Genomic DNA, 23261 nt, shown 5'->3' on the forward strand with positions numbered 1-23261 from the left:
ATACACGTGCACATGGGATCTAATCACACCAAAAAAGTGTGATATTATTCCCAATTTATATTAGCTTTGTGCAAAAGTGAGAGAAAATATAGAATTCTTTGCTGTTGAAATACTGAGAAATTACAAATCACCAGTTAATTATATGAAGAAAAGTAGATAGAGACCCAAAGAAGAGTCTTGCTACTGGTTGCAACAAATAAAATATACAAACAGAACTATCATAGTAGTACAGAACTATTATAATAATCTTGATACCACAGTAGTTTCATTTATGATGGCTTTTCATATGCTAAATAAAGTATCCCTTTAGACAATCTAGCAGTAACAGACAAAGAACAGGTAGCTTGCTATGCAGTTCTGGGGAAGAAAAATATTTCAGACATCAAATGCTGGCAGCCTGACTTCTTAGTTATTTTACAGTAAATGACATAGACACAAATCCATATACAAAGAAGAATCCCACTGGAAAAGCCCACTGATATATATTTTTGGCCTGAGAGTGAAATTTTAGTGGTCCACCCTAAGAAGTAGACATTTAGCATGACATGAATACCAACCTTCCTGTCTGCAGAATTTCAAACACGGTTTACTTTGTAAAAATCAAACTCCATTGGATTAATTCTTAGCGCGGAAAAAATGTTTGAAAGTAAGTAGTCTAGAAATTATTAAAAAGGAACAAGAACAGTGTCTTTGCTAATTAGAGATAAAGCTTACTAGGGTAGAAGTTTGCATCTTTGCCTGCATACCAAAATACACTCATCAGCATTTATTTTTCTGCTCAGTCAGGTCTTCTGTGAGACTCAGCAGAAAAGAAAATTTATTGTGATCTCAATTTGTTATACTGTATCTCAACTACTAAAGAATACAAGTAGTACTTATTTTAAAAACTAAATAGACTTATTTTCTAACCGCAGATTGGAATGACAATTTTCAATGTCAACTTCAAGGTAGGGGATAAAGTAATTTTAATATATTTATTGTGATCCAATCTCAAAATATTTTATAAAATATTAAGCAAACACAAGGATAATAAAAGATATACTCTGCATTTCTTCCACACAGTTAAAGAAGCTATCCTGAATTTTCCTTTCCCTGGAAAATACTGAGGATTAACCTTGTATTCACTATGTTAATGTTACTATAATATTCCTTGATCAGGTGACTTTAACAAAGAAAGAGAGAATGTTCAGCACAGGACTACCACACAAGAAATCTGAGTTTGCAGTCCTGACTCAACCACTGATTATTCTTGGTGGACATGACAAAGCAACCCTTGGGACACAAGCACAATCCTAAAAAGAGATGCAATTTCAGAACAAGAGGTTGCATGTGTAGCTACACTGACTGGTACCAGAAGCAAGTAGCTCAGTGAAGAACAGCTCTGGCTGAATATTTGCCATTGTGTTCTGCTCTTGCAGAGCAGAACATCATTTTGATTCTCAGAGAATTTACCCATTCCTGAGTTTCTGAAGGAATTTCCTCACCTCTTCCCATTCTGCATGCCTAATGTTTGGGGCCAGCAACATTATATATCCTCTTTTACTAATGCAGACTACTAAAACTAGCAGTCAATATGAAAATACATTTTAGTGTTTCACAGGAGACATCTGAGTCATTGCTCCAGGAGTACCAATAAGTAGCTTTACCATACTTCAATGAGTTATTCACAGGTCATAAAGAACATATTACACACTGCTGATTATATATTCAGAGTATGTAACTCTCTTTCTTGTCCAAATTACCAGGACATCTTCAGCCAAATGCTGGCTACAGTAATTTTTTATTTATGAAAGGAGTAAAAACTTCCCTTCACCTTCATCATTAATTCTGAGCAAATGTCTCCAATCTTCCCTTTTTCATGCTGTCAAGGATCAGTGGAAATAAAAATGGTATTAAGATAACTAGCCTAAAACAAATTCAGCAGCTCTGCTGACAGTTTAATTCCTACAAGTTAGAAAACTTTCTCCTTTGTTACATCTCACACTGACAAAGCTCCTGTGACAAGTTTCACCATTCTGCATTGTTGTCTCTCCCTTGCCTTTCTTTTCTGAGGTTTAACAAAGATTGCAAGGAAAGTTAATTTTTTTTTTTTAAATTAGAGATGGCGAGTTTATAATACCACAAAATTTGACAAAGTAGGAGGCTGGTATATAAAACACAAGTACATCAATATTACTTTTTAAACTTGCAAGAAACTGTATAAAAATCCTTTTATAAAGATACTTTTCAGTTTAATGAAAGAAATATATCATTTCTACTAAAGCAAATAAATAAAGGTTTTAAATACCCTAGTTTAAAAGTAAGTAACGTGTTTGCTTTTGTAAGTAGATTCCTTACAATATATAATACAAAAATAAGATAAATTGCTGTAAATGTGCAATTTCTCTGACCTTACTCAGATTTGCAGCATTCTCCTGGGTGCCAGTCACTGTTGTGATGGAGCTTATGGAGATACTCTCACCAGAAATGATTATACCTTTATTAACACAATCTAGATTCTTCCATTAAAAAAACAAAAAAAAAAAAAAAAAAGAGAGGAAAACGAAAAAAAACCCCATGCTTTCTTCATAAAAATACTGACTGGTATCCAAATTACCATAAAAGTAACCAGGAACGCTGAAATAGAAAATTTTACTACTTTTTATACTAAATACACCTTGAAAATATCAATCCATGCACTGAAGTGTAAATTTGCGTTTTACATAGTTTTGATGACTGTTACTTAATGACAGACAGAAAGAAAAAACAAGGACATGTTTTCCAGCCCCAGTAGCTGCCAAGGTAAGTGGTTATGACATAGCAAATTTCCTGAGCTTTCTCATGGGTCTGTGCCTTACACAAGGTTACCAGTGAGGCCATTCCAGTGTTTCTGATACACTTTTGTCAATATTAATCTTATTCCCCCAAGTGGGCAAAACTCTCTAGCTTAACGCCTCCTAACATTTTAGCATATGAGTACAAATACACTTCCAGATGGATTTAATCTGAAAACATCTCCTTTGCTTTAATTATGCAGCTCCATTACTACTAATGGCATCTACAAACATTCATTCCTCAGATTACAACTGCTGCCAACACGTGTAAAATAGCTATTGTTTATTGTTGCACGAGAAAATGTCTAAAATCCAGTAAAACAAGGAGAGCACACAAACATTCCCTTTACTAGTGAGAGCAAGTTTTGCAAAACAGAGAATGGATATGTTCAGCCCTCTTGGTTATTGTGCAATTGCAAGTGAACCTCTCCTCTCCTCCAGGGCTTTCCTAAAAATTCTGATTTTTGAGGAGAATCTCAGTGCAATTGTGCTGGGCTCCACTGGTGGGAGGTGAGAAAATCCCATTTCCTCCATGGAGAACAGAGGACATGGCCCAGATGCAAGCTGCTCACAGGTGCCCAGAGCTGCCTCCTAGTTTGTCTTAAGCTTTGTGTAGTTTGTTTCCATAAAGCACTGACAGTGCTCAGTAGGGAATTAAGGATAATATCTTCCAACACTGTGCCATGTTCACATAGTGCAGAACTTGACATATGCCTGGCATGTGCTACTCACACAAACCCCACAGGTGCCATACAGGCTTATTCAGAGTCAGAAGTTCAAAAGGAGAAAAAAAAAGGGTAACATTATTTGCATGATGAAAATACTATTATAATGGAAATTGCACTTTTAAAGCCAAATACAAAAAAAGTTTATTTCATGCAACTTACATCTGTCTAAAATTAGAATGGGTGCCTAGATGACTTTTTAATCACAGTGATATTTCATGAAAATCAACTCAAATCATCTTTTCCTGTGAGATAAAAATTTCTAAAATGCCAAAAATTCTGCCATCTTGGTAACACTAATCTAAAATGAGAATGAAGCTATTTAAATCTTTGTAAGACATTGTATTTGAAGAAAATAGCTACTATTACCTTATCATATCCAAAGTACCAGAACAAGGAAGAAGTTAAGGTACACTTTTAAAATATTAATAGAAAGTACAGCTCATTATTGTGAAACTAAAGCATAAGTATTGTTCATTTTTATACAGAAATAAGTGTTTTGAGAAAACACAGGAGAAAAGCATATGTCTTTGAAGCTAAAGAACTTCTTAAATTGCATTAGAAGTTTTATGTGTCAATGATATATACTAATTTTCAACATTTACCAAGCACATAGCAATTAAATCTACTGAGTTGGATAGTGTTTTTCATGCCTTCCAAAAGGAAATATTGCCTGGATGAATGGAGTGAGTGGGGCTGACAGCTGCTTGAATCTCAGGCTGGAAGGGAACAATGGTTTCTGCCCTGCTGGCAGCCAGCAGTGAGGACAGCCCTGCAGGGGTCAGGTCTGTGGCCATGACAATCAACATCTCACCAGTGACCTGTGCAAGGACACGGTGATCCATGGTAACTGTTCACAGATGACAGCAAATTAGGAGGAGGACATGGCATGCCAGATGGCAAAGCTTCAGCTAGAAGGACACTGCTCAACTTGAGGACTGGGCCAGCAAACACTTCACAAGGTTCAAAAGAAATGAAAAGTTCTGCTCCTGGAGCACAAAAATCCTGCATGCCAGGAAGAGATGTCTGAGCAGCAGCCCTGCCAAAAACCAGACAGCATTTACACAAAGTGCCAGCCTGCAGAACAGCCAGTGGTGCACTCTCCTTGCAGCATGGGATACTCAGTTCTGCACTACACGGGCAGGGGATGGGCAAAACTCACCATACCCTCTCAGTCAATGCTAGGAAATGTCACAGGTTGACTAAAAATTATAATTTGGATAGAAGCCCTCATATCTATTCACCTTAGAAACAGCACAAAATATTCCATGATGTCTGCCAATGTTAGAGGAAAAATGCAGTAACAGATTTTACACAGACTACAGAGAATTCTGCACTATGAGAAACTGCTTCATGGTACTTCTGCTTAAACTTTTTCATTTCTGATATAGACTGCAAATACCTTGTGTTGCATCATTTTGTGTCTTTTCTACTTACTAAGTAACTAATTTAACATCCTCTTGGGTTAGAAAGTGCCTTCAATAGAAAGATTTAGCATTTCACAGATTTTCTAGAATTTAGAAATGTTACCGTTATTTTTCTTTCAATGAATGTCAAATGAACAATTGTAAAAAACAATTCAGTGATAGCATTTTTAATGTCCACCAAGTTTCAGTTTGCATTGCAAATAATGGCATTCACAGAGCACTGCCAGAATGCTGTAAACTAAAGACCTTCTTTCTGTATTTAAATTAAAGATTTGAGGACATGCAGTTCTGTCCCTCAGACGTGCTTGCAGTCATACACAAATAATACTTCCTCATATCACGGTGAACTGCACACAAGGACTGGAGCAAAGGATGGGCAAATGTTTAATAGAGTTGGCTTTAAAGAAAACTACATAAATAATTAATTGCTATTTTACACACAATGTGCCAATTTGATTCCTAATGTAATATTGTTAAAGCAAGCAGGATGACCTTAACCAAATATCATTCAAAAAACCAACTTTGATATATGAAAATTTTCTTATAATAAATTTTCTTATAATAACAATTGCAGAACTAAAGAATAAATCAGACTAGGTTCAACTAGGAAAGAGAAAGATAACATTCTTTGAATAACTTAAAATTTTCTTTGGAAGAAATCCCATTAATCTACATAGGGATTTTTATACCAAATTTTTATTAAAAATTCATGTGCAGTCTCAATTCATAAAAAGTCTACTTAATATTTTCTGTAGGTTTTCATAGTTCTTTCTGACAACAGAAGTGTGTGAAGAAATTTGAACTGATTAGCAGCTAGTTGCCCTGCTAGTTACTTTGCTATACCATCAACAGGGAGGTCTAAATTTATCTGAAATGACCAAAGTAATCTCAGTTATATGGGGACCTGACTTGGAAAAAGGAAGAAGCAGACTGAGAGCTGGGGATGTGTGGTAATGCACTGACAACTGTTCAAGCAGCTCTGCTGGCAGATCACATACCTATCTCGTAATTTTATTTTTGGTCTCAGGACTGGAATCTTAAATAGAAAAATCATATGTCATGTATGTGCAGAAAGGAATATAGAATCTGTTCATGAAATCTAACCCATCACCAGTGGTGGGATGTGTAACACATGCACAAATGGAAGACTAGATCATACCATATGGAATGTAGCTCTTATCTAATAAATTACTGGTTTCACTTTTATTAAGATCTGCCCTCCTACTGTTTATTGTTTCAGAGATTTTCAAATAGAAAGTGCCAAGTCTTCTCCCACTTATATTAACTGAGGCTTAGCAACACATAAGAGATTTTTTAAAATCAAAAAATATAGAACCATTTTATGAAAAAATGTAAAGTATATTTTGCACAAGAGCTGTTTTGGCAACACAAGTAGAAGTTGTTAGCTATAACACATGGGAGCCTCTGCCATACTCTCCAACATAATTTGAGATAAGAAAAGTGGATGGGGAAAAAACAGAGCCAGGAAAATAAACAGAGCGTGTGGCAGAAAACAGTTGCATTTACAGTACTATCCAGCTTCTGGAGAGACCTTCACATGAAATCCTTCTGTGCTTTTAACACTGTTGCAAAGCTTCAGGGATTTCTAATTGTATAAACAGTTAGGGGAAAATGAGATTCACTGAGAGATCTATGTCCAGGCAGTACTAAATGTGATGACTGCATCTCAGCATCAGTCATTCAGAATATGAACTTTCTGACTAGCAACTCATATGCATTTACCAAAATTCAAATTCAACCAGCTAGCAGTTTCTTTTCAGTCTGATTATACAGTCAGCATCCCAAAGCTAAAGCATGTACAATAAGTCTCATACCTCTGAAATGCAGTTAGATGTTTGGTTATCTTTTGATTTCAAATAATGCAGGTCTTCCAGTATTTATATTGTGATAAAATTCTAGAGCTTTAAAAATCTGCCCTTCACACAAGCCTAAGCATAGATATTTTAAAATTACTTAATGTACATCTTCATATTTTGTTAAGGCATGAACAATGGCATATGAATGGGAACAGCTTCCAGAAAAGCATCTTTTTGACAAAGGCCAGTCCAAGCATATCACACCAAAGGACTAACCTGAAGCCAGAAATGACAGTGTTGTGACCCAAGAGTTTTTAACAAAAATAGTTGAAACAAAATGGAACTTTTTTCTATTTTTCTTTTTTTTTTTTTTTTTTTTTTTACTTTAAATTGTATTACTCTTAATGTCTGTTTAAAGCACCGGTTGCAGTTTTGCGCTTACCACCTCTTCCGAGTGACTTTGGATACTTCATCTGCTTCTTTATTTCTGAATTTTCAGCGTATGAAACTTTACAAGGTTTCTGTTTCCTTTTTTTTCTTTTTCTTTTTTTTTTTTAGTTTTGATGGCTGCTGCAAAATTAGAAAGATCCAGAAGTGGTCAGGGGCCTGGTCTAATGCACTTCCAAAAGTCCATTATAAAGATGAATATAAATGCATATGATATGGTTTTTCCGTAGACCCACAAACCACGCTTAGCTATAAGAAACATATTGTGCATAGTTATTTTTTTTCTTCAGAGTGATATGTTTACTAGGTCTACATTCTCAGTTCACCAGAGTACAGGAATGTCTACTTTACTAAAGCCAGGATCCTTTCGCAGTTCCCAGTAGGTTTCATTGGTAACCCAGGCTTCTCTTTGATTAGCGTCAATTACTTTTCTGTAGAAAGGGAAAACAAAAAGAGATAAAGAGACAAAAAATATTGCTCTTATGCAATATAAAATCAAAATCCACACTTCTCTGATCTAACCCAATATTAAATCAAATTTCATACTTTTAAAGGACACAACAATCAGAAATTAAAAAACAAAAATCAGTCTCTACCTATATCAAAAGCAGAAGACAGAGAAGACGGCCGAGACTGAAAATCTGTTGTTTGATCTGTGAGAGCAGGTCTTAGATCCACCTAAAACCCCTTTCCTCACTACAGATTCTGAATATGTGAAAGGGATTATCCAACAGATATAGCTTACAGAATGTAAGCCTTCAACCATTTATTTTTTGTCTCTGCATTTTGCTTATGTTTTGCTACAACTGGATCAAACACATTCAGTCTTTTCACTTTTGATTCCCCATGTTAGACATGAGGCTACTTGGTATGACTATTCCTTGTTTCAGAAGAATGCTTAACTAAAAAACAGCCAAAAACCACTTTCATTCAAAAATGAATGTTTTTTAAGTGTATACATATACATTTATACTTATTAACATCTTGTAGGTATATATATATATATATATATATATATATATATATGTATGATGTTGCTGTTCAGGTCATATGGTATTACTTGTCTAGGCAATGACTTTAAAATGTCCCTAGTTAAATCTTAGATCCTAATATTATACTTCTAATTCCACTTCAGTAGGAAGGCTTATATAGCTGAGGCCCATTATGAGAAAATGATCATTCAATTATGAATCTTAACTGCTGTGTAAAAATTGCTTCAGAGAAGCAGGTGTCAGATATCTTATCTTAAAACTTTCATGATTCTCAGTCTGTGTTGGTGGTAATTCTTGTAGTACTCCATCCAGTTACAAGCTGGAAAACAGAGACTTACTACTCAAATGAAAAGACTCACTTAAAAAACTTGGGTACATATTCAATGCCGTTTTCTTCCATGTACCGCCTCCGAGCTCTCTGGAGTTCCTCTATTCTTTGTTTCTCAGATGCTGCTGCTTCTATATTTCCTTCCTCCAGAAGCCTGTAGGAATAACAGTAGATTGTATAGCAATCACACATTGTCTAGTCCAAGGGATTTTCCAGCTCCCATCATCACAAAATACAAGCAGAAGCCAAGCATGTTGTCAGTGTTGTACTTTCAGATCCAGCCTGAGATGAGACTCCCCAGCTATGTGCACCTGACCTACAGCCTAAGGCACAGGCTTTGTTCAGCAGCTTCAGCATATCACACTGAAGGACTATGAACTGAGAATTTGGAGGGAATTAGTGCTCATTCCATCCATAGCAGAACTGCACAGCATTTCAGAGCCTGTTTTCCAGTTTGTCATGAGCAATCTGCCCCAAGGTTGCACTACAGCTCTATAGCATCAACAAGAAGCTTTCTAATTTCCCTTTAGCTGGGTTAAGCATAAATTTGAGTGCAATACTATCTTCTCTACTAGCAGAATCCTCCACAGCTTAATTCAGACTGCAGTGAAGATACAGACAGAATTCAAGACTCAGCCAAACTCAGCCTTGAGCCCACCAAATATTAAATGTATAAATAAGCATTCTTGCCTTTGATCTGGCCTGAATCGTGCATCTGTTGCAGGGAGAAGATCTTTCAGTAAAGGATCTAATTCATTGAGCTCAATAGCAAACCTTGTGAAGCCATAATAACGCTCATAATTGGTTGGCATGGAGCCTAAACACATAAGACAAAGAAAAAAGCTTTTAAGCCATTACTCTAAATATGCAAGAGATTCCTTTATTTATACACTTTTAACAGAAAAATAGTTAATATATTTTACTCTTACAGTTAAAAAGCATCAAAAGCTATTCTGTAAGTGAAACAAAATTCACTAAATATGCGTATCAACTGCTTATCCTGCAGAGATTGTAATTACATGTTAATAGACTCAAAGCTTCTATGATCTTCCTCCCATTTTAAATAAAAATTAATGTTTTCAAGCTTTTTAAATTAAAAACAGTTTCCTGCTCCCCAGAAAGTGGGTCTATCAAATGTCTGTCTAAAACTTAACCTTAACTGATCTTTAGAGTTCATTTTGGAACTTAGCACACACTCACAGCCTGATTCACCACCACAAAGAGTCAAGCCAGACAGTCAGGAAGAGAGTAAGGTGCAAAGTACAGTTCAAAATACCAAAAATACAAAGTAGGATTCAAAATTATAAGAACAATAATTCCTGGATAATGCATGTATGAAAGATACAGGTGCAAAGGATGACTAATTCAACCTCAGGCCTCTAAGCAAGCAGGAAGTTGAAAACTCAATAAACCCCTTCTTTGATGAATCCAAAAAAGTTACCCTGCTCTCTGTCAAAAGGCAGACAAGCCTCCACAGATGCCAAATTTTTTTCCTTATTTTATTCTTCTGTTGATCCCAAGGTCCCAGAACATCTGACCAGGAGTCAGACTGAGATGCTAAAGATTATGCCCTGTAAGAACATTTCCATTTACCATTATTATAAACCCATGCAAACTGCTGTTTGTCTAGCCAGGGATTTAAACTTCTCTAGTATTATTTTGTGTATTTAAAATGTAGGCTGAAACAGCTTCACACCTTCCAGAATTTTTTTACAAGCTTCTTACCTGGCCTCCATATGCACTTGGCTGAAGGTGCAACCCCACAGTAGAGGCCTTCGTGCCACTTTCCAAAAAGGCGGTGAACCACCTTCCCTTCTTGATCTATCACAACGCCCTGGACCTCATTTACATTGGAATTCCAGTAGTTCACCTGCAAGTTTAACCAAGAATTACTAGCTCACACTGCTTTTCCAACAGCCCATTGTAACAATACACATAATGAATGTCTCTTGGCTGTGGTGCCAACTGTCCAAATTCTGGGTTGGAACAGCTCACCTGGAACTAAGAATACCAAAATTTGAAAATCATATGGTCCTAACACTAACTGATTTATTAACTGAGAAACACTTGCAATGTGGTTTTGACATAAAAGCATTTAAATTAACTGCACATCTGGGAATAACATTCTCAGTCATTATCACAAATCCCACACAATTCTGCAAAAATGACCTTTTGCCTGTCAGAGCCATCTAACGCTCCTCTTCCTACTCAAGGAGGTATTAAATATACCTGTACTTGAATAGGAATCCTTTCATGCGTGCTGAACACTACTGTATGCAGCAGGGAAGATATTACATTATTACATGTTATTTCTTTCTGTTTCTCATCTCTGTTTTGCTTTTCTTAGACACATTTAGTTCTTACACCTTCATCCAAGAGCCAGTTGCCCATTCTCAGATTATCCAACAAAACACAAATTTCAGATTTATGTTAACATCCCATTGTTAACACTAAAATGGTATCGGTATCTTTTGTTGCAATGTGAAGACAAATTTATTTTTAGGGAAAATACTTGCTGGTAAGATAGCTATATAAACTTCTATTTTTATATATGATCCTTGCCTGGATATTACAATACTATGAACCAAAGCAGCAATACATAATGTAAAGAGATAAAATATTGACTGAAAAATTCTAGTAGAAGGAGAAGCAAAATGGCATGGCAGCATACAGTGACTTTGTGTTTTCATTGTGTTACTATAAAAAAATGTTGACATTTAATTTTTAATCAAAAAACAGCAACAGTAGAGCACACAGCTTTACAGCAATGGAACACACTGACATCAAATGTTCAGAGGAGCAGAGTCTTACTAATTGACATAGCATTCTCATTTGAGAATTTACATTTTATGAATATTGATAAAAGGAATAAAAGATAAAATGTGGAATATGGACTTCAGGAATAGTGAAGAAACAGCCTGATGTACCCTTAAATTACAGTTATATGAATATAAGATATATATTAACATCCATATGTTACCTTGACAAAAGTGAGTTTACAAATACAAACACTGCTTTTTGTGTTTCTGATAGTTATCTCTCCATAGTGCTCTATCCATCTCCTTCCACTAAGAATATTATGTATGCAAGTTGTGACTTTGTTCCAGACATAGTAATCTCCATACCTAAGAACAGATTAAGAAGTAGTTGGTAATATCTATTCATCATGAACATTGCTGACAAAAAAGTAAAACATTCCTCCTTTATTGCAAAAACAAACCACATTTCCCAAAAACACCCACACAGATGACAAAGTCCTGTGTCTGGTTACATCACTAATCCTCCTTAGAGAAGCTCACCTAAGCTCCAGAACTACAGAAAGGTGCTATAAACCACAAATAAACACATTATGAGCCACTGAAGCCCTGCATGGCCTGTTCACTGTCCTCAGAGCATGAAGTGCTTTGGCCACAATTCCTATAGGGGCAGGACAGTGACACAAAGATCAACATACGGCTGAATTGAGACTATAAGCAGAAAATGCAATTGAATCACAAACAGAACAAAATAAATATGAAAACCATACTACAAATGTGGGAAATTTGGACAGGACATCAAGGAAAGGAAGTAGAAAGCCAGGAGCACACTGGCACATCATCCCTCCCTTCGCCTTTGTAACAACTATCCAGTCAGAGCATCTCTAACATCAAACAAGAGAATAAAACCAGAGGATTATATTATGCAAAGCACATTCTCCTTCAGAGTTTAGGGGAAGGCATGAAGACAGAAGACAAAGCTGCTCCAGAGTGCATTTCCTTCAATTTTATGAGATGGATAAACAGGTGAAGTGATGATATATTGGTAGAGGCAGAAAGAAAGGCTGGCTGCAATGTACAGGAGCAAGAACACCACTACAAAACCAGAAGACATGTTTAAAGTACCCACTCCTGGCATAATTTTAGGATTTACAAGCTGCAACTAATCTCACTGGTGGTGAAGCTACTGCTTCTCACTACTCTGCCAAAATCTCCATACAAATTATGGAGAATATACATCGCTTTATCCACATTTTGAAAAAAGACCTTTCATGATCTCGTTGTTCTGAGGGAACAACAAGACACTGAGAGCCTTAGGACAACACCAGCTGCTGACAGTCCTGCACTGCAGCCTTGTTCTGAACAGCTCATCACGCTGTACACATAAAACATGGGTTCCCTCTCCCAAAACATTTCTATCTCCCTCCATCACTTTCTAGAGTGCATATTCTTCCTCCAAAACCAAAAATGGATCTTCAGGCTCAAAAACGTTCCAGTAGCCCCAGATGAACACTAAGGAAAGATTAAGGCTGGGCACAAACCCTCACCAGTACAATCCACATCATGTCTGCTTACCCCAACCCATGCACAAGGCAGCCCAGACTGGAGTGCACCAAAGGTTGAAAACAAGAGGAGAGTAGCTTACTTTGGAAGAGTCACATTCAAGGTTCCAACAGGCAGAATTTCCATTGATTTCCCCCAGAATTTGTTTTTCCACCTGATATCTGAATATAACAGTGAAATACTTAGAAAACTGGAATGACCAAGGTCTCCCCCTTGCACTGATCTGTGTGGCACCAGACCATCTGTGCTGGACTATCCAATTCAAAACAGGGCAGTAGATAGTATGAATTTGCCATGAAAATACTAAAGAAAAAAATACTCGAAAATTACATTAGGTCAGAAAAATTAAATGTAAGTTTAATTAAGAATTGTGTCTGTGCTGCATGATTGTCAAATGTCTTGGGCAAACATTCAATAGAAATTAAAGGCATACACCAGTAGGTACAAGGAAAGAAAGAGTAATTTTTTCAACTGTAAAAAGAACTGCTTGTGTTTGTAAGAAATAGTAATTTTATTGGTAAAAACCTTTTAAATGGGAGAGTATAAACTGGCTGCAAGTGACAGAGGAAGCTATAATATGTTAGCTCACTCTTAATGAGAATTTGGAGTAAAATAAATCAGATCATCAGTTTATAATATGTCACTTCAAAATAATAAGTATAGAAATTCTGAGTAAGTTCCAAATGCAAAGCTCAGCTTTTACAAGTTTTCATTTGACAATAAAAAAGGAGTTATGCTTTTGATATAAAAAGTATACCTTGCCAAAACACAAAGTTTTTCGATTCACAGTGACAGGCCGAAATGGGAGGATGGTGGCTAACCTGAAACACAATTTGGTTGAGTCAAAAACATTTAATTTTCATTCCTAAGACAGTACAATTGTTATTGCAATATGAAAATACTAAATAGCTCATGTTGCTATGAAAACAGATACAACTTAAGTGATTGTACTTAAAACAGTTCCTAGTGATTACTATAAAGATGTATTCCTTCTAGCCCTTAATGAAGTCCACTCATATTAACAATATTTATTTACTTCTAAGAAAGCAAACCATTCTAAGTAGAAAGAAAAATGGGATTATATATAAAATGAAGAACAAAAAAGATAAATCTATACAGGAGTGTCTATCTAAAAACAAGGTTTACCTGCTCTGAGAAAAATCGAAATCCTTTGTCTTCTCTAATACATTCATAAGTTTCACCAAGCACTGGGTTAAATGGCTTGCTTCCTGCTCTAAAGTACGTAGAGGCATAGCCTGATGCTGCAAAGGCAGCTATGAGAACCTGTAAATATACAGATCAGAACATGAGAACAGGCAGACACTCTTGTGTATGTGCCACCACTGTGTGGTACCAACACAGCTCATTCTGCTCAGAGTGACAACTGGAATAATGAAGCATGCCTGAAAGCGACACCATGCATCCCAGCCAGAACCAGTATAAACTTTATTTCTTCTGTTGATATAATTTATTTTTCTTCATGGTCTCAGTCAGTCTTTTAACAGTCCCTTAAAATGACAACCTGCACATGACACAGTTTTTCTGCCTTTGACCAGGCTTAACATTAGTGACCTGAAACACACCCAAATCTAGTCCTGCTTCCTGTGAATAAATATTATGTAATAAATTCTGATTACAATATCACATGCCATTTTACTATGGGAACTATTTTATTTAGTGCCAAACATAAACAGCTCCCACTTAGCATGTTCTTAGCCCAGAGTTATCTCCAAATCTTCCACACATATGCAGCCTTAACAGCCAGCCCCCTTGTCTATATGTCCAACCACAATTTAATAATCTCTAAGCCAGGCCTGACTGGAAGTAATAAGTGAAGTGGCATGCAATGATTATTTAGTTTACAAGGTCTCATTTTCAGAGTTCAAAAAAAAAAATCACATCAGCCAGTCAGAAGTCCAAACAAAACTTCAGAAAACAACACAAAAATGAGTCAGCTATTGGCAATATGCTACAAATAGGGCAAATCTTAACCAGGTGCCCCTCTCCTCCTGCTAATGAGGACACAACCCTCATTTGAGGTTTTATGTGCTTTGTTTTTGTCCAACTGTGTAATCGGTGCTCCATTCTCTTTTCACGTTGTATTATTCAGAAATGCAGCATCAACAAAATTAACACTGTTTTCACAGGCTTTTCTTCAACAGTAAAAACCTTCATTCCTCTAAAACTGTTTTCAGATTAATTTCAACTTCCTTTGCAATTTACTATAAGACCATAAGTTAACTATGTAACTATAGTTAACTATAAGTTAACTCTGTTAACTCTGAAGAGTTAACTGCAGAGTTAACAGATTTACTATCCTTGCGATATAGAGAGCAGTGTGGAAAAAAAAGGTTTCCACTACTTTTGGATGCTTATTGAAGATAGCCAAGTCCTGTTCTTTCAGAGAACAGTGAACAAGCAGTAGCATAGTCACAGCATTCCTGCCACAAGCATTGGGTATTCAGCTCTTTTCCAAGCAGTCCCATAGGCTTCAGGTCAGATGTGCAGTTTGCGTTTTTATGGCTGCTGTTTAAAGATTTGGCTTCTACTCCTAAGTACTGCAGTAGACATCTGTAGCAGAGAAGGGGATTGAATCCACATTTCCAAGGAAGCTTTCAGTTGCACCATGGCTTCTCCTTCTTGAATTCTCCCTACTACTTCAATACTGACCTTCCAAACTTTTCAACAAAGGCAGCAATCAGTCTGCTTTACTCATTACTCCTTACACAATCTCCCTCCTCTTGCGAGGGACAGAATCACAGAATGATCTGAGTTGGAAGAGGTCCACTATGTAGGAAAACAGAATGTGAGGATGAATAATTCAACTCCCTTTCTCAAGATAGCTTCAATTTCTTCAGTGTTTAGGACTCCTCACTCTCCTGCAGGCCTTGTGAACAAAGTAGTAAAGAGACTTGTGTGTGATTGTGTGACAGCCAAAGGCAACCTCTCTCCTCCCAGTTATCCACAGTGCTGCCAAAACACAGCAAGAAACAGCAGACATCTCCAGCAACAACACTGCTAACTTTCCCTTACAGTCTTTCCCTGTATCTCCTGAGGAAAAGGAGACATGGCAGATCAAAGCACCCTGAAAGCTGAGCACAGGCTGCTGGCTGCCAGATTTACAAGTGGGCTGAAGTCAGGCTACCCAGGCAAATTTTGTTCTGGTGTTTTTAAACTTCTCTCTCAGAAATTGCCTGGGAGGACATCTTATTCACACCTATATTGATCATAATGCAGCCACAGACTTGACTAACTCTTGAAGGGTGCTGGATTTGACCACTGAAAGCCAGGAAAGGTTGCTGCAGAATTAGAAACTGCCAATGCACGTATCTACAGTCATAGAGCATGAGATCAATTGTAAATAAATGAGTTACAACTGCAGGACTTGGTTTGAGGTAAAAAAACATCCCACAGCCTTGCTCAGATCAAACCTACCACCTGTACTTGTTCACAACACTTTTGTGATCCAGCAGGGAGGCCTGTTGTCTGTGACCAGGAGGAGAAAGACAGGACCCTGCATAGACCCCACTGAACAGCTCCCTTTCTAACAGAGTCAGAAGTGCTACACTAAATGCATTACCATGCGCTCATAAGGATCATCTGTTTCAGCAGCCTTGTCCAAGAGTTCACTGTATTCCAGCTCTTCACAAAGGTGTTGCAAGGTATTCAGAGGTTCATTTAGCTCAACTGGCATGGATACTTTGGAAAGATCTTTGCCAATGTTATTTCTCAAAATATTCCACAGATTGATGTTACTGGTGTCAGGGCTGGGAGCTGGGAGACAAGTCCTCCGTCCATTTCTGAACGCACCTCCTGTCAGCTCACCATTAAGAACTGGGAAGGGAAGAAAAATATTGTCATAAGAAAATACCAGACTAAGAATAACAGAGTTCTCCATTCAACCAAATAACTGCCAGAACAAGCAAGCCCAACTTCATTGTTTTCAGCTGAGTTGGACTTGTTTTGACATGCAGTAATTCTGGTACATGAATATAACCAAGGTAATTTCTTAAAGTTTGAAACACAGTATACTTTGCCGAGAAATGTTGTCTGCAACACTGGTGTTGTCCTCAGATATATTGTCACTCACATCACTGATATAAGATTCGTCATCAGAAGCCTAAAACATAAATAAAATATCCATTAACTCAAATACATATAAAATATACTGACAAAAGAGACAAAAATAATTAACTGAAACACAAATATTAAAAAAAAATCTTTATCCAATTAAAACTATTAGCTAAGTGAACTGAATGTTTCAATCTGTCCATAGTGTCAATGCACTAAAAGGGTCAAGAAAAATGCTACGTTGTCCTCACATTTCTGAATTCCTTATTATCCAAATACAGACATGACATCTGCAAAAGGTGGCTTCAAGTAAGATCAAGGATGAGAAGAAATTGATAACATAATGCACTAGGCATGGGAGGTGAGAAGAGATAGTCAGATTTGTGCTGTTTATAAAGAACCAAACAATAAAACGTGACTTACGTTTCAGCAAACAAATTATGTAAATATTGATCTATCATTTTGCAAAACAAGAATCTCATCAGCATTAAGAATATTTTCATTTTTTTTTACAAAACTGTTTTTTCAAGAAATATTACTTTTTTGTCTATTTCTCTCATTACAGAGCATAATTTTATATACATATGTAGTAGAAGATTGTTTTTATAAAGAATATTTGAAAATCTAAATTTAATTGACTGCACAGCCAGCTGTAACTGTCTGTCATCCTTCAGTGGAACTGCCATAGCCTAGAAAGGACATGTGCTAAACCTAAGTTACTGACATAACGAAGTTCCAACTCACTTTTACACTTCAGGGAACTCCTGCACCACTTTATGTGGTGCAGGAGTTTGTTTATCTACACTTTACACATTTTATTCTAACTAGCATTACTAAAAATAAAAAAAAAAATCACTAGTGGTAGCATTACCTAACTGTGTCCAGCAGCACAGCTGCCACACGCTGTCACAGCCTACCTCGTTTTCTGACGAGCTGGCAGATAGAAGCACCTCCTGTGCATCAAAGAACTCTGAAACAGATTCAGACATAGAGAGCCTGCTTTCATTAGAAACTTGCTGAGACAGTGGCAAACTGACATGAATTTGTTCACCTGTCTGTAAATAAAGCACAGAAAAGTAAAAGCATTATTTCTCATATTAAAGAAACACATGTAAAAGGGGTAAATCACCTGAGTAAGATTTATACACCAAATACAAGCACAGAGAGTAAAGACAGCATTTTAGTAGGACTTTGTGTGTACCTAACGGATGAGTCTGAGGATGGCAAAGTAAAGTGCATTTTGAACAGTGAGATACATATCTTCATTTGAGGCCTGCCCAGCATCTACTGCCAAATTTTAGCAGCATGAAATTGCAGATCTCTATGCAGAGAATTGATTTTGTGGACAATAGCTGGATTGTGTCAGACAAATTCAGCCATTAAGTTCAGATTAAATTACCTCTAGTAATAACAAATAACATCACTGAAGCTAGCTTTGATACAACTAAAATTTAATTATAAAGATTTATAAGGTCTGGGAGTTATAAGTTACTTTCCAAATAAATGATCTTGTAAACCAGTTTAGTAACAATATTTGAAATGTTTGAATATTTAGGAGGATAGCTATAACATGTATTTTTATGGGCTTTTATTCTATTTTTATACTCCTAATCTCATTTGCATTATGCCATTAACACTGACCCACTACTACTAAAAGAAATGAACTCTCTATGGTTTATTATAAAGAAATGTAACACCAGAGTCAAAAAGGATTCAAAATTATGCTATGTTGATGTCAGTAGCGCAGCAGGCTTAAACAGTGAAATATACCCTCTGCCTGCTAGAGTGGGTGGGTGGGACACCAGATTTCAATGTTACCCTGCAGGCTATCACATTAAGAAAAAGATTAAGATGCTCTCCCTGTACCATTTTACCACAGGATCTCTTGCTGTGGAGGGAAACAGGTCTTGGACTTAATCCCTTAATTCATACAGCATGTTTTCCCTGGGAGATAATACAGATGAAACTACTGAAGCCCTTTTAAACACATTTAACTCTCCAGATTGCAACACAATCCCAGTTAATCTTATTCCAGAATTCCTGCATGCAGTTTTGTTGACATCTTAATTCTGCAGAATTATTCCATACAGTTACCTCAAAAAGCACTAACAAAACATCCCAAAAAAGCATAAACAAGCCAAGAGGTCAAACCCCATTCTTTTTCATTAGGATTTATAAGATTGTAGATGGATTGTAATGCTTGATGACTCATAATGAAAACAGAGTCTCATTTTACTGTAATCATTATAGGAAGTGACCAAAATTTTGAGGTTTCACATAAACTAGGGGGACTTGGAAAAATACATATGCTCCTACCTGAAAAAGACCCTCACACAGGCATTAACTACTGCAAGATTATAGAGATATATATAAAACAAGCAAGATAAGTGAATGAGAGATCTGGAAACTGAAAAACTTCTTCAGTCAGGCTCACTTCTACCAAGACAATGATGAACAAGTGAAAAAGGAACAGCTAACCAACAAAAATACAGAACAGAAGAGGTCATTGCCCAGAACTTCACTGTAGATTGGTGTGCTGTGGCACCACTTCACTTCTATGTTCTGTTGCTAGCCTCCAACATGCTGGATTCTTGGAAAAATTGTTTAGACATTTTCAGAAAGCAAATAAACAATTTTACCTTTCTTGCTTGTTGGAAGAAATAACTATGAGACAAGACTATGTTAATTGAAATGGCATGTGCATAGGAAAAAATAGTGGAAATGAAAAATCAAAAACATTTTTGTAAAATGCAAGCAGAATGGTTGCCAAAGTGACCATACTAATTGTAATATATTACAGTCCACAAATTCAGATTTGTCACAAGGGAAGCTCTCACTGTTATTTATACAAATGTTTGTTAATCTGTTGACTAAGGAAAGCAAAACAAGAAAAACTAGATGTTGCAAAAATATTAGTGCAGTGCTTGGTTCATGGACTAAACCTTCTGATTCTAATAGTACCACTAAAGATTCTAAACATGAGGCCCTTTAGACACTTGCAAAATCAGGTAATTATTTAATTAATTGTTCTGTTGATTTGGCAAGAAACTAAGGTACAGAATTGGTTAGCTACTGTGTGATACATTCAAATACAGTAAAACCTCACTAATTCCCACAGCCAACAATTAATATTCCAAAACTGGAGTCCTGCTCTGTTCCTCTAAAGAGACCAAGCTGAGATCTTTCATGTCTGACGTACGGAAAACAAAAGACTGAAGTTTTATTGTAGTTAAGGAAATACAGCCTGACTTTTTCTATGATTGAACATTCGCCAATGTGAAAAATTCATTAATTTTTCAGGTGTGTTTCAGCTATTTAGTGAGAATTAGCAAGGTTTGTTTGTACTCTAAATCCATTAAAGGCCAAAGTCTTACCTCATCAGGACTAGGGATAATATTTACACTGACAACCTGATCACAAATAACAGATTCTGAATGTATTCTGTTCAAGCGACTCCTTAGTTCAGCATTCTGGTTGAGAGCCTTAAAATAAAAATTGCACATTTCATTTAAAATTAAAATTTAAGCATTTAAAAAAAAAAGAAAAAAACAAAAGAAGAAGAAAAAAACTTTCTTTCCAGCAATTTCCTAAAAAAATCACAGAACCTCCTTTCCTTCATTTATAGGGAGATACCTATTTTGAGATCCTCTCCAACATGATTTCATCTTTGGTTACTTTGCCTTCACTGTTTTTCAGGAGGGGGGGGGGACAGATGTTCTCCCACAATGTAACACTGGCATTCCACCTCAGTTCTTCAGAGGAGCTCTTTGGCAGGTGTACTGGTGGGTTATGCACATTATGGAAATGGGGAGTGAACGCAGCAACAAAGAGTGAAACTGCAGAACAATACATGGGAGCTACCCACAAAATGCCCAAAGAGGCAACTGTGGGTTTACAACTACACAGCCTCTTCTGAGTCAAGGTTATCAGCACTCAGAGGCTGCAAACAGAAATTGCTTCCTTTCCCGTAAAACCAACATAATTGCTAGATCAGTTTTACAGGTTTACCCTTGTACTTATTTCAAACTAATGATCCACTACAGTATCACAAATACCAACAGAATTCAACTGGTGTCTGCTATCTGCTGATTTTTCTCCTATTTTAAAGTCCAACCTAGATTATAAATTTGGGTGCACAAATATGTATTGTCTGTTGGTTGGAAAGACTAGTGGGTGAGATTCTGAAATCCAGAAGTATAATATGCTACATATCTAGAACATGGCTGACTTAACTTTAATATAGCCCCAACACTGAGGCTTACAGAAAAGCAGAACAGAGAGACATTTTGTTTCAGTAGAAAAGGATAATTAAAATGGAGTAAGAACCTTCTTCTGTCTCCCCCTACTGCAGATTGAGGAATAGATTGCATGAATGTACTAAAGCAAAGAAAGATCAAAGGAAAACAGGTAAGCTTAAACTGTCCTTGAACGGTTTAAATTACCCAATTTTGCTTTGCTCTGAAATGGTCTGAGCATGTTCCTAGTGGCCATCCCTCAGAGAGGGAAGGTAATGATTAACAGCAGCCTGACAGTAGCTTCTTCAACAGCTCAGCCCTGGTCTCGAGACTGCACAAACCCAGTCACAGTCTATTTTCCACATTAGTTCACAGCCTATTTTCATGAGGCTGTGAACTAATGTGTGACAGTGACTTTCAAACTAACCTTGGAAGGACTAAGAAGAAAACATGATTCCCTATTTCATGCAAGTTGCTAATGAATATCCACATTTCTTAGATGAATTTGTGTCAATAACCAGAAATAGCTACCCTTATCTCTTGCTCCTAACCCTATTTAATCACAATGCACAGAAATCAATCTGCATAACATGATACCTATCTATAGAAAGGTTTGTCTTTAAACATCTGCTCATACTTCTTGCAGATGCAGTCCTCCACACCAATCCAGCAAATGCTTTTATGCTTCCTTGACAATGAATTTTGAAAAATTGTTATTTTCCAAAACTTTATTTATTTTGCAACCTGAGGACTTATTTTTGCTAATTTCTTCTCCCCCACTAAAGCAAATTATATTTTTTCCTTTAGCTTAAGTGGGAGAAATGCTGGAGAGTTAAAAAGTCTGTATCTGGAAATCCAAATTACCATGATTATATTGCAACCCAGGATTCCTTTTGCATTTAGAGACACGGACATATAAAACAAACTTGACAATATACAGTCAAAATTTAAAACTTAATTACAAAAACATCACTATTTCCTTGGCTGTGCTGGAACAGCTTCAAGAAAGACATTTAGCATTTATATAAAAATCCTTTTTCTTTACTTTGGAAAACCGTAACAGATACGTCCTTACACAAATGATATCCTTCACCTCACATGCAGTGAGGTTAGATTTAAATCATAACAGAGTATGCCATAGTTCTGGCTGAGAACTTGGCTTTTTCTTGGCTCCTTTGAGGTGAAAGGAAATGGCCAAAATACAAAAGAAATAGTGCACTGGGCAAGATAGATGTGCTTGAGATCAAATCAAGAACATACCTGAGAGAGGGACTGTCTGAGGTGAGCTATTTGAGCATTGTGGCCTGTAAGATCCTGCTCTGAAACAATCTGTTTAAGCTTCTCCTTCTCTATAGCTATGCTGTTAAACGCGGACTTCAAAAGAGAATGCACTAAGCAAAAAGAAAAAAAAATAAAACAGGTGTTTTCTTGGCTACAGAAATCACATTGACATCTCTTACAATATTTCAGCAATAAAGACAGCGTGAGACTTCCATCACACAGTAATGTACATTTGAAACAAGGGCCTGAACTTCAAGTAATCCATGCCAAATTAAGTACAAACACTTACAGCTTGCGATTGCAATGTGCGTACTGTATGCTCACACATATCTCATCTGAGCATATTCTTGGTGCTGAACATATGGAAAGGTGCACATTTGGAAAAACTGTGTCCAATGTGTCTTATTTTCTTTCTGGTTTTTATTTGTACTTTTCAGAGTAACAGAAACATTAGTTCTGCTAGACATAATATTGTACTAATAAAGAGGATTGCTTGGTCTTTAAACAGGTTTAGAATTTTTTAAGATGTCAGTCTCACATTTTTTTCTATGCTTGTTATATAACAGCAAACTGATAAGAAAACCTTCTTAAAATGGTATTTTTTAGTTTGTAGGACCATTCACTTACAGGCAATAAAATTACAATTCAAAAGAACATCCCTGTAATAAGCTCTTTTCCCATTGATTCCATTGACATAGAAAACATTGCACAAAAATGATTTCACGGGATTATGTGCAGAAGTTACATTCTGAATCATCTTTGGGAAGAAATAATACATTTTGTTGAAGAAAAAAAAATGTTTGCAA

General features: G+C 36.5%; 1 protein-coding gene across 7 annotated transcripts in view; it reads right to left on the reverse strand.

Annotated features, from left to right (window-relative positions):
- Positions 1-3299: 3299 nt before the first annotated feature.
- OSBPL6 (oxysterol binding protein like 6) overlaps positions 3300-23261 on the reverse strand; it is a 91192-nt gene continuing 71230 nt past the window's right edge. For 5 of the 7 annotated variants that reach the window (XM_054278066.1, XM_054278071.1, XM_054278068.1 and 2 more), the window contains 13 exons: positions 22435-22565; positions 20314-20421; positions 17857-17994; positions 16901-16988; positions 16449-16702; positions 14015-14152; positions 13626-13689; positions 12951-13029; positions 11530-11674; positions 10275-10419; positions 9240-9366; positions 8581-8703; positions 3300-7660 (listed from right to left, as the gene is read on the reverse strand). In XM_054278066.1, coding sequence (XP_054134041.1) covers positions 7552-7660; positions 8581-8703; positions 9240-9366; positions 10275-10419; positions 11530-11674; positions 12951-13029; positions 13626-13689; positions 14015-14152; positions 16449-16702; positions 16901-16988; positions 17857-17994; positions 20314-20421; positions 22435-22565 — 1649 coding nt within the window. In that variant the 3' untranslated portion in view covers positions 3300-7551. The remainder of the gene's footprint in view (positions 7661-8580; positions 8704-9239; positions 9367-10274; positions 10420-11529; positions 11675-12950; positions 13030-13625; positions 13690-14014; positions 14153-16448; positions 16703-16900; positions 16989-17856; positions 17995-20313; positions 20422-22434; positions 22566-23261) is intronic. The other 2 variants (XM_054278072.1, XM_054278070.1) reach the window with 1 other exon arrangement.

The sequence above is a fragment of the Melozone crissalis genome, unplaced genomic scaffold (assembly GCF_028551555.1).
Source record: "Melozone crissalis strain CALT ecotype California unplaced genomic scaffold, PUWL_Pcris_2 ptg000023l_1, whole genome shotgun sequence".
Classification (NCBI taxonomy): Eukaryota; Metazoa; Chordata; class Aves; order Passeriformes; family Passerellidae; genus Melozone; species Melozone crissalis.